Below are 12,489 nucleotides of genomic sequence, written 5' to 3'. Positions count from 1 at the left end.
CGCGTCATCAAGCGAAGCGCGCACAGGACTACAATAACCTATATCATGACTTCCGGTATTTATGACGCCACTTTTGGTCTGAGCCCCCAACCTCCCGCATACCTGAAGTGAATACACACAGTATGCCTTCCTTCCAACCAAAGACCCGGAATGAAAAGCCGAGAACAGCGTAATCCTTTCTATGTGTCGCATAGTTGAGGCCGTGGTCGAGGCGTACGTCATTGAGGGGTTCTTCGTGACTGTGGTGTGTTCGTGACTGTATAGTCAGGTTGCAATCCTAGTAATTCAACACAAGCTCCATAAAAAATGCAATGCACCTATCCTTCACCTCTAAAAGAGAGTCCAGTCCATCTCTAGATTGCTCACAGCCTAGTGAGGTTGCTGTGCTAATATGCGAGCGTAAATAAAAAACTAAAGGCAATTTTCTATTTTCGCAAGAATAAACGAAGACAGGTTGTGCCTGATGCTACAAGCTGTACACTTCGAGTGACGTGCAAGTATGAGTATCCTTCCCTCGCCCACTCAGTCAAAGCAAATAAGTCGCGCGTATCGATGCACCACTCCACGATTGCACCATGGAGTAAAAGCGCGCAGTAGTGTGCTTTTTTGCGGTCGGAGGGACTCAAATAAGCGAACATCCACAGACAGCTGTTTCAACTTTCCCGTTCTCCACACGGCGTCGATGTGACGCTGTCAGATTATCTCATCTTGGGCACGTTGATGAAGGCGCTGCGTGGTCATCGGTTCAAGTCAGATGACCAGGTCCAGCAAGTAATGCAGACGTGGGTTCGTGAGCAACCAAACATCGTCGCGGCGAGATAGAAAAGCTGATTGCAAGATAGTGAAAATCCATTGCCGTGCAGGGGGGATACGCTGAAAAGTGAAAACTGTGGCTTCATTATTGTGGTAAAACATAGGGCACGTGTGTAAATTGCAGTTAGAGTGCATGTGTTGACATTCCTAAGGTAGATGACGCACTTCCCGGGCCAATTATCTTTGTTTGTATGTATCTTGGTACCTAAATACCTATTCACAAGAAACACAGAACCCTGGACATTGCATCGTTTCAGTACTAAATACAGCTCGCTAAATGCTCAAAAACAACTTGCCAAGGCTTTTAAATAATTAGAACAAATCTGGAATACATATATGTGCCCTTACTCCGTCAGAATTTTGTCGACTTAATCAGCAGGACTAACATTCATCTTTATACGTGCAGCTATTTGGGGAGTGGAGATTAGTTGAGTGTACAACTTTTTCTTTACGTTTACAATATATATATATATATATATATATATATATATATATATATATATATATAGTAGTGTGTGTGTGTGTGTTTTCTTCTGTGATGTGTGAAACGTTGTGTAACTGATCTACGCGCAACTACTCACATTTCACTTAGTGCTTATCATGCATTCTTGCAAATTGTGTATTTTGTATTGTCAAAAACACGCGGCAGCTCCGCGTTTCACATGTCTTGTGATCATAGGGGGCAGGGTGTTTTCTTCAAGCTGCATTTGCAGAATTTCTTCCCTGCCTCCCCAAATCTGTTGGAAATAAATAGTATTATTATTATTAAATACCTATGTTTGTATCTAATCGTTTTCTCAACTACCTGGGTCGTTGGGTAGTCCGTGATTGAATAGATAGCGCACTGGGCTGCTGTGCTGAGAGAACAGGGTTCAAAACTACCGGTCGGCCCAACTTGGGTCACTCAGTGTGTGGCAATGTGCACATATGTGCTGCTGTAAAACGAACCTCTTTCACACCGACACGGGTCACTGTATAAGCGGGACTGAGTAGCTACCGCTGTTCGAAAAACCTTTTTGACGCGCTTTCGCGCACTTGGTATGTGCCAGTCGGTCTGTGCTTGTCTCCAATGAACCTCTTCGATGCCAACTTAGTTCACTAGGTATGAGCCAGTAGGTGTGTGCCATTCTTCAATAAACGTATTTGATGCTAGCTTGGGTAACTAATGTGTGCCACGGGGAATGTGCCACTCTACAATGACAAAAAGATGCTTTAAGTTTATCCGATGCTGGGTGGAATCTAACCCATGTCAGAAATGTTCGCCAACCACAAGTATAACAACACGACGCTTTAGCAGGCTGCGCCATAACTTCACTGGGTATGCGCTGCTTTTCAATGAACGTCTTTCACGCCAATGCTTTAGCGAGCTGCGCCATGAATGTAATGTGCCTCTCTTCGAGTGACATCTTGCAAATTGGGGTCATTGAGTAGGTGCCACTGAGTGTGCGGCAAGCGAGGTAACAATTCTCAGCGTTCGCACGCACCGGCGCACCATGCATTTCGGATGTCATGCGCAGGCTTCGTGGCGCTGGCTCTAGATGACGTCGAGTGTTCTTGAGGAAGCGCAACACAGGAGCCATGCTGCTGTACATACCTCATACATAACTCGTTTGTACGGCAGCAATATTTTGTACCTTCACGTTAATGTAATGCTAACGCATTACCGTCGATAGTCATAGTGACATGGGATTCTGCCGCAATTATTTTCCTTGTACGAGCCACTGAGTTTGTCGTAATTGACTTACCCGATGCTGATGCCGAGAGTATCGCAAGGGACGAACTCGAAGCTTTGGTATAGCTGAAATTTGAAATACATTTAGGCCACTGTTATCACTGTCCTCGTATATTAGGTGCAATAAAATTAAATATAACCTGTCATTCATTCAAGTGAATGGATACCATACCTAATAATCTCTGCTTAATAGTCCCGTATACGTGCATCGCTTTTATGGCGATAGCCACGCCACACGCGATTTCGCTTTTAGGGTCGCCGTCGGCGTTGCCGTAATATCCCCCTATCAACGGCGCAAACGACGCTCGAGTGCGAAGCGAGGTTTAGATGGTCTGCAGAGGCGTGGCGTGTTTGGCTACAAAACCAAAGCGAAGTGGACGCACCGTCAGTGCTCTGCTCAAGCGGCTAATCCGTGGAGCAGTGACAGCGTTTCGCATTTCCCCTGCAGGCATGATCGCTTTGCGCCCGCATAGTGTCAGCACACTAGCGTTTGCGCTGAGCTCCTCTGTGAACACACCGGTCGGGACGAAACAGGGGTTAAACATAACGCTAAAGTTTTTTTATTTATATTTATTCTAGCAATACCCTCCAGGCTCACTGCATTAATGGGGGTATCTAGTACTTTAGTGGACGCTGACTAAGGCGAACTGTTTCCCGCAGGTCTCATAGTGTGCACCATATATGGGTGAAGCGTCCACAGTAACTGGCAGCTCTCTTAATCAAGCCAGCATTGTGAGAAGGTTGGCCGGCGCCAGGCCGCTGTTCCTTTTGCCAGGCAGCAGTTGCCTTGCCTGCTGCGTCGCACCGACGTGTCGCACCCGTGTGTGGCCAGAACACCGTCCCAGGAGTTCGCGGACAAAACTAAACCTTGCTTCCGCTGTCAGTGAACTAAACGGCCATTTGTTTTAATACAAGAGAATATAGTTTGCTTATTTTCATTTCCTGTAAATATAATACGAACCGTTAAACTCACCAACATGCAGCCATTCTCAATTCAATAAAGACGCCATTTCGATTTTATTATGCTTTGCAGATGGTTCACCTGTGCCATCTCTACTCTTGAAGAACTTCTTTTCGTTTTAAGTCAACTATGAATTCTCTACTTTACCTCAGAAATCAACTGCAGCACAGCCGAAGGTACCAGGTGCACAAAGGCAGTATTCTTGCGCAGACGAATACAGTTCTGGACCTAATTGCCTGATTATTGACCGGATTCACCGTTAACGGCTTTCTAGGTACACAATTAAAAAAGCTATACATGTTGGGTAATTACGCGATTGTTGGCAACACTGCTGACGGAGGTGCACAAAATCTTTGTTCTACCGAGCCAACTGCCTGCTGCCCTCTCTTCCTTAAAGAAAAATCTTCCTGCACGAATGAATGCCTCTTCCTTCATATGTGCGCGCATTCGCTATAGACTTCTGTTTTGTATATATTGTGAACCAACCTCCTCAACATTATCTCAATATTGCTCGTTGTATTGCAATCAGATGGAATGAAGAGCGTGGCTTCTTCTCGAAACTTCCCGAATTTCCACACAAATACTTACCCCTAAGTGCCACGTCTCGTCCAGGAAGGTAGCATTCTGTAAAACACAACAGCGTACTCATCAGTGTTACCACTTCAGTGATCATATCCCTAGATTTAGCAATTTGCTTGTCTGTTTCACAAAAAAAAATTTTTCTATTTAATGCCCGGCGGCTTTTTTACCGATGTGACAAAAAAATGGTGACATTTTAGTTAGCCTGAAGTGAGGAAAGTTGCTTCAAAAATGGCCTTCTAAAACGCCTTTTATTATTAAACAGCTACAATTCAGCGGCCAAATTTGGCTGTGCGATGTGCAGGCTCCGTTAATGTAATAAAGCAATGGTTTTTTTCACATTGGTCGTACTCACAATGTGCTTCATTCTGCAGCCTGGATTGTTACTCAATGAGAAGCGCCTTCGAACCAAGTTACGTAACTTTCAGAAAATTTTCAACAGCCCATCGCGATTCGAGAGTGAAGGGGTAATGCTTAAATTCACCGCTGCTTAATAGAAAGATTTAGCGGAGCATTTACTGACCCTTCAGTGCAGATGCCTACGTCTTAAAAACTGGAACTGCCTGACGCACTTCACGAGAGATAAAACGCGACGCACAGCAGGTGCGAGAGAACCCGTACGAAGTCAGCGCTTAGCGCAGCGTTGACCTCGTTGCTAGGCAACAGAAGCCACCACAGCACAACGATTGTTATTTTCACGTTTTCTTTCCAGTTATTCGTCCTCGTGCAGTGTTGCTGCTCTAAATTAACAAACGACGCTTGCTGCCTGTCATTCAGCGTTGGCCAAAGACATTTAGCCAGAAACTTCGTACTCCATACTGAAACTCAACAAAAAAAATTCTGGTATGTTGTTTGTAGGCAACACTCGTCAATAAAGGTTTAAAACCATAAAGTTAGTATAGATCCTTTTCGAGGACGATTACGTGGGTGCCGCCATGTTCGTTCACGTGGTGACACGTCATTGCTTGCCTCAGCTGCCTCCGTTGTCTCCGTGTTTACAATGGATGTGCATGACGCCCGGTGCGCCTGAGCAAACCTCTATTTTGCAGATATCGTAGATGTTTACTGGCTGGGTGACACGAAGCTTTGGACCCGGCTTAAGAGGACATGTAAGCGCTTTCGGAGCTGATTACGCATTGTCCAAGTGGTGCGAGCAGCGTATATGGTGCTTGTACTAAAAGCAGGGCTAGAAATATATACCAAGTTGTCTAATACTTCTGATCCAACATATGTGCTTTGCTCTTCGTTCTTTATTTGGCAAACACTCTGAAGTTCTGGCTCGTCAGATTTCTCACTAAGTTCCTCGGTGCTGTCAATATATGTTGTTTTCTGCCTAATGGCACACAGGTGTGCTCAGTTGCGATAGAATGTTGTCACTGTGCACAAGGAGCTTGTAACGTAGATGATCTGTACTTGTAATAGCGTGTAGAAAAGACATATTATCGCAATTACCCGCTTATCTGGGGGCCGTCACAAAACGTTCAGCTTCGAACATTCGTGTGCTTTCAGTGTAGTAGCCGTGAACCGTACTTCGCTGCATTGTTTCAAGTGTGCGTCCATTCCCTTATTCTTCATACGTTGGCGATAGAATGGCCGTAAGGTAGCGTTTAAGTTGGCGTAGATACTGCTCGGGTACTTGAAACGGTGGCGCCGTTTCTTGTAGTTCTTCGCACTCGTAAACTCCTCATTCACTGCACTGTTCCTAGATGGCGCAACCATCTCTTGGAACGTAAACGTGTTTGACCAGTAGTTCACCCAGGATCTCTGCCAGGGGGGGGGGGGAGCAAGCATAATATGCAATTTCCATGCTTTAGCCAGACGAATCCAACATCAAATATAATGCCTAATAATTATAACAATAGAATCACACAAAGGATGATGACGATGTTTATTTCTTCAGCGTTTTACTCAAAGTAATTTAAGAGTGAGTGCATAAATAGAAGACAGTGGTAGAGTGTATTTGCGAATGAGGAAAATTCGACCTCAAGCCACCTCCTGAATTGTAATGGCAATGTGAACAGAGCACTGAAGCTACACGTGGGACTGGTGGGGCTGGACGCGTGGGGGGTTAACTCACCCTCAGGAGGGATTTACAACACCCGAACATCCCTCCCTCCCCCCCCCCCCCGCCTACGGCGGTGCGCCACTGTGTTCGACGATAGAGGCAAGTAGGAAACAGTGCCTCGAACTCGGCAAGAAAGCTTTGCTTTAATAATTTTTAGATGCGGGGCTGTCTTGTCGAGTTCGAGGCACTTTTTCGTACGTCTTTGATCTCTAACGCCGGCCACGCTTAAGGGGGATGGTGGCGCCTTCTAGGAAAGTACCGCGAAGCAGAAGTTTATGAGCGCAAAAATGTAACACAAAGCGGCGCCACCATTTCAAGTGGCGAAGCGAGTACAAACGCAGCCAGGTGTGAGTGACTCATGTGAGCTGCTGCCGAAAAATTCACCCATTGCCTTTGTGCAATATTTGCACACCCCACTCGCTCATCAAGTCAACCCGGGTAGAGGGGAGTGTCGGGGTTAATGTATCGAATGCTGTTAGGTTGATGAGTAAGCTCTGAGACGCGGCCCCTATACGGGTACCATGTCCTCTCCCCATCTGACAACGGCGCCTTAGCCGGTGTGTATAAGAGAGGATCGCTTCGGCTCTCTTCCATCTGCATGTCACATCGATGCATCGATGCCTCGACAGAGTCATCGAAATGACATTAATACAATGTGCTCACCGTTGCTACAACACATACATATGATTAAGATATATTCATCTTCTGCAAGCGTGGCTAAAGAAAATAATACATCATGTCATTTGCTTATGTTATTAGGACTATTTATTATGGACAAGCCGCATGATCGATAGACATGCCGAGCCACATCATTCGACAAGTTCGGTTATTCGAGGAGAGGCTGCTCAAGTACATAGTCTAGTTGCAACCTTTGATCCCGTTCCTGAGTGGATTTCGCATCTGGACGCTTGTGTTTGCCCAATTTTTGAACTTTTATTGGACTGCGTAGCGCGTGTGCATTTGTTTTTCATGTGTCTAAATGTAATGTAACCAATTTTCGCATAAAATTACTCATAATTCCATGCAATAAAACAAAGAACCAAGTGGTTGTTGAGCCCAGCGGGTAAGACACTCGGCTTCGAAACGTGGGTTTGTTTGTAGGTTCGAAACTCGGCCACCACCAACTTTTGTCCTTTCGCGTTTCTGTTCTTACGCATTTAAAATGCAACACAATATCAGTGTTCAAACATGTAAGTAATGTAATTTCACTGGCGCGGCTCTTTACGGGCCGCGCAGAGGCTCCTGTGTGATGTTATTGCAGGTTATACACGGCGTGTTAAAGCTTTTAAGGGGGCCTTGAAATGCAAGTGCTTGCATGTAGGCAGCCTACTTGCTGCTCCGTTCGGGCAACGTCGTGTCTCACGCTGTTCTTTGTGAGGGCTTCCACGCCGACCACACCGTCTGCTTTCACAATGCTGCCTGCGTTGGACCCGTCATGACGAACGGCCAACACCTATCGCGCGCAAACGCAGCAGCCAATATCGCTTGCTTTTACGCAGCCATTAACAGCACCTGGTACTTCTGAAGGGTGTGAACACTAACTTATGCTGGTTCACTGTTTCTGATGTATCAATTGTCACACTGTCATACATCTTCGAAGAATTCAACTTTTGCTGTGAAGGAAAGCAGGCTGAACGAGGGCACTTTCTTTAACAATAACTTACCCGTAGAGCGATGTTGAAGGGTATTTTGTCTACCTCGTGCAAAAGAGAGAGGAGGATTTCTGCAACGAAAGGTAACACGAGAAGTTAGGTTCTTAAGGACTGAAATAGGTGCAGCAGCCTTGAGCAGAAAACTAATGAATGATTTCGACCATATGACTTGACTACACGTTAAAGGAAGTTCTGAAACCATACACTGTCAGCTTCAGAATAGGCCACCTTTGCGCGTGATGAAGCGACGTTATTTCAGCCTTTGCGTAAACATATTAACTTCCGCGATAAATTCGAGAACACGCAAAAACAAGGTTTGTGTATAAAAGCATCTGTATTAAGTGTGGTGTCTTAGCTAAGATGAAACGCAAGTAAGCTAGATTATTAAACTAGATTCGTAAGAGTACAGAAAGCTAGTAAATTCGGTTGGTTGGCTATTTAAATTACGACTGTTTTGCTCACAAGCAAACCCACAAAAATTCTCTGACACATTATGCACAACTTCAATTCGGCTTTTCATCCTTTTTAACGTTGATATTTATTATTACCTAACTTTATTTACAGTGAACGTACATTTAACAAATGCCAACAAGGCGAAAAGTTATGAGAAGTGCTGTATTCTAACTGATAAACAGGTCGAAAAAGGAGCCTTAGCTCAATGTTTCTGCAATGGGACACTTCTTTTCGTAAAGGCAGTAGCGGTTTTTATTGCAAATGTTATTATTAGCCTGCTTAAACCGGTGTGGATCCATCTAGCCTCGGTACGTCGCTATTCAATCCAAAAAAAGAAAGAACTTTAAAATATATCCGGTACTGATCGAAGTCAAACTCACGTTAAGGTAAACCCACACAAGGAGGGTAAACGCGTGCGTATGCCGCAGTCAGTATAAAGCTCGCCACGACAGCAGGCGAGTGGCAACTTCGGGCCGCGGAGTGACTTGGTCCTAAGCTATTTTTTACGGCAGACGGCTTACCGCCCTACCGGAACGTCACTGAAGAGCGGCCGATTCATTGACAGGCGCAAACCCTGCTGGAAAATAAACCTCACTCTCCAAGCATCGCTTATCACAGCCGCAGTGAATCCAGCTGCTATAGCGAATCACTTGTTTGCCGCTGCGGCAAAGAAGTCCGCAAGTGTGGTCATGGCAACGCTGTCCCGTTCTGCCGCCAGTCGCGGAAAAACGTGACAAATGTGCGCACATCTGTACATCAAGCTACAATTAACGTGATGTTAATTTAAATATATTTAAGGAGCCGCAAAATTATGAAGGGCTGTCAGGAAACTCATGCGCACAAGGACTTCTGCTGTCTTGAACAAGGTTATCGTGGACAATAGCCTTCCATCCAAAATAAATGACGGACCATGCGATCCACTGTTGTCTAGAGAAGCGGACGCGGCTACATTCTGCTGACATTAAGGGTATTTCTTATTAGATAATTCTGCATTGGGGGGGGGGGGGGGGGGCTCCCCTTTAAACAGTGTGAGACAACACTTTGTTAGCACGACGACTATAGTTATCGGCACTGTTGCCAGCTCAGTGTGCGTAATAGGTTCCAGTGTAGCCACAATGTTAAGTGCCTTGTGTAATGCAGAATGCGCCTTAGTAAACACAGGTATCGAAGTTATAAAGCAACCCTAGAAACGATCCTTGGACCCTGTGGTGTTAATGGCGAAATGAGGGACAGCATACGCTTTAATGTCGTAACTTCTTGACGGAGAAGGGGAGTCATTTGACTGCGGAAGTGACGTCTATGGGGAAAATAACTGTAAGCTTACCTGCGAGTATCTCATTCCCGAGTATTGAGTCAGATGGGTTGTACATGGCCTGCGAAAGGACAACAACAAAACAACATTTTCAAATATTTACGCCCTAATAGTCTTGATTGTTTAAACCAACCTGCACTTGTTATCCGGTAGTAATAACTACACAAAAAAAAACATTGAAATAACGTAAGTAAGTATTGCTGAGAGGGCCTGTTAGATGGTGCAAACAAGATAGCTGCAAACTTATACCACCCAAAATGAGCCAAATAGGAAGCTCGGGAATCGCATAGCCGTCGATTCTGCTCTTCTCTCATGTGTTCTAAGCCTTTACTGCACGTACAGTCTGAAAGTACTAGGAACATTATTTGCTTTAGTTATAGGCCTGCATTCACAAAACCTAGGTTTAGTGAATGCAGCGTCTGAGCTCTGACGCTACAATCGTTCGAATGAAAAAATTTCTAGAAATTCTGATGATGGACATATCAGAATGATGGACATATCAGGAATTGCAGCCTAGGCTGCACGCCAACAGCAAAATGAACTTAAGAGCGAAAAGCTTTGCGAATTCAGCCCCTGGTGCTTTGAAATAACATTAACATGTGACGAAAAAACACGAAAGTCAACAAAGAGTCGAGCTGCGTGGCTGTTGGAAGCTATGCCTTTATTTTTCTTTCTTTTTTTGTTGCTTGCGAGTTCCCTTACTGTTAAAAAAATAAATGAGCACTTAGAAAACGTGACAGGCCCTGTTCAAAGCTGTTTAAAGACGTACGGTTTGATGGGGCACTTCAATGTATGTCGTGAAAAATGACCACACCTGCAGCCAGTTGCTTTGAAAAGCGCTACATACTTAAGATCCACATGTTTATATCGGCGAGCTAGCCCAATATTGAATGCGCCGACATTGGCAACATTTAAATAAAACCGAAAGTAATAGCTACAGCGCTCTGCTAAAGTTTTAATAAAAGCTGGCACAAGTTCTCGCAGAATAAAAGTGAGTGTTTGATATATAAGACACATTTTAAGGTATCTGTAAATTGCCAAATATTTGTGATAGGACATGCCATGTTTTTACGGATATTTAAATCAAATCCAGCTGTACTCGCCACGTTGGCGTAGTGGCTATGGCGTTGCACTGCTAAGCACGAGGTATTGGGTTCGACTCCAGGCCGCATTTCGATGGGCCGAAATGCAAACACGCCCGCGTACTTTCATTTATTCGCCGGTTATGGAACCCCAGGCGGCGAAAATTAAACAGGAATCCCCATACTGCCTGCCTCATATTAAATCGTCGTTTTGGCGCGTAGAAGCCCGAAATTTTCATAATTTTTAAGGAACTATAAGGTAGAAGAAATGAAAGTCGACAAAAAACCAGCTTACCGCCGATGGTAGCGGATATGTGATTTTAATTAAAACATTGTTTAAAGCGCTAGATCATTGAAACAATATTTAATTAGTACGTTGTAGTGAAACAACACATAATTACCTGTACGGTCTCCTTTGTTTCATTATCTGTTAGCTTCATATGTTTGCAACATTACTAGAGAATGAAAGCTACTCAAGGCTGATCACGAGGGATCCTCAAGGGGGAAATGGGTGAAAGAGTAAGCAAGGAGAGAAGAGGTAGGTCAGCACGACAAGGGCCTGGTTTGCTACCCTATATATATATATATGTAACGGTGCACAGATGGTCCGTGCATGGAAGCAGAGGAAGATGACGAATAAAGGCAGTGTTCGGGCGACCATGTTGTTCTACGTCCGCAACCTCCTGCTCGCGTCACACTAGCCGACAGGATAAAGACCTTGCAGCCACCGCATCGCGCTCACATCATCATGCAAGTATTAAACACCACGCCGTGAACCCGAAGCGCAGACATCTGCCACCGACACCGACCAGCATCATGACCGCACCATCGGAAGCCTTGGACGTCCCCAAGTACGCTGGATCAGCGGACGATGGGCCCGTGGAAGACTGGTTCCGCTTCTACGAGGTCCACGCAACCACTGCATCATGGTCGGAACGGGAGATGGTCGCCAGCTTCGATGAATACCTGACCGGTGAGGCATTTCGGTTCTACCTGACCCACGTATTGGATTATAAAGAATCATGGAAAGAAATCAAAGATGAAATGATCAGTCGCTTCAAAGAATATGATGAAGACCCCTGCATCATTCACCAGCAGCAGGAATTTGAATGGAGTTACGCACAGTTGCAACGTTGCACTAATGAACAGGCTCATATGAGAAGATCGTCGGCGAGTTTTCCTTGTTGTGATTCTCCCGCGAAGAGGACATGTAATCGCACACATAGCATCAACTTGACATTCCCAGTAAACGAAAAGCCATTGCGCACTAAGCGAAAAACACGCGAATTCGTTGCTTCGAAACCCAACTCTGAACCAGGTTTGACAACGGCACATCATTCAACCATACGTTTGACATCATTCAACCATACGTTAGGTATCCAGCACGCCTTCAGCACGCTGCAGTGCTCATGTCGCCATTGAAGATTCTGACGCATTCCATCACTCATATCGAATGCGCGAGCCACTACGCACTTTCAAGTCACACGACTCTTCTCAGCAGCGCTTGCCTTACACGATTGAGCACGATGTCACGACATCTCAGACAGACGACCCTTCTCTGGAAGAACATGGTCAAGCCACATCCGCTGCGACATCCTCCAGCGATCAATCGCCAGGAATTCGAAACTGCATAGACACAAACTGCTGTGTCAACAAAACGAATCGAGAAGATACAGCAGCAATCAGTTCTTCTGGGGAAATGAAGCCAACTTGCCTACTGCCAAGACGAAATCAGAATTCAAGCATCAGCACCAATGCACGTACCTTTCAAGGCAAAGGCAATTTGGAGTCACTTAAATCTAAAGATCAAGCTGCTTCGCGACTCTCAAGCTTTCCTCAG

General features: G+C 45.2%; 1 protein-coding gene across 1 annotated transcript in view; it reads right to left on the bottom strand.

Moving 5' to 3' along the window:
- LOC119465156 (uncharacterized) overlaps positions 1–12,489 on the bottom strand; it is a 109,474-nt gene that overhangs the window by 25,308 nt on the left and 71,677 nt on the right. Inside the window, exons 6-9 of the mRNA XM_037725956.2 lie at positions 9,580–9,628; positions 7,815–7,873; positions 4,095–4,130; positions 2,559–2,611 (exon numbers count right to left, since the gene is read on the bottom strand). Coding sequence (XP_037581884.1) covers positions 2,559–2,611; positions 4,095–4,130; positions 7,815–7,873; positions 9,580–9,628 — 197 coding nt within the window. The remainder of the gene's footprint in view (positions 1–2,558; positions 2,612–4,094; positions 4,131–7,814; positions 7,874–9,579; positions 9,629–12,489) is intronic.

Source organism: Dermacentor silvarum, chromosome 9 (genome assembly GCF_013339745.2).
Source record: "Dermacentor silvarum isolate Dsil-2018 chromosome 9, BIME_Dsil_1.4, whole genome shotgun sequence".
Taxonomy (NCBI): domain Eukaryota; kingdom Metazoa; phylum Arthropoda; class Arachnida; order Ixodida; family Ixodidae; genus Dermacentor; species Dermacentor silvarum.
This window is presented reverse-complemented; position numbering and strand designations above follow the sequence as displayed.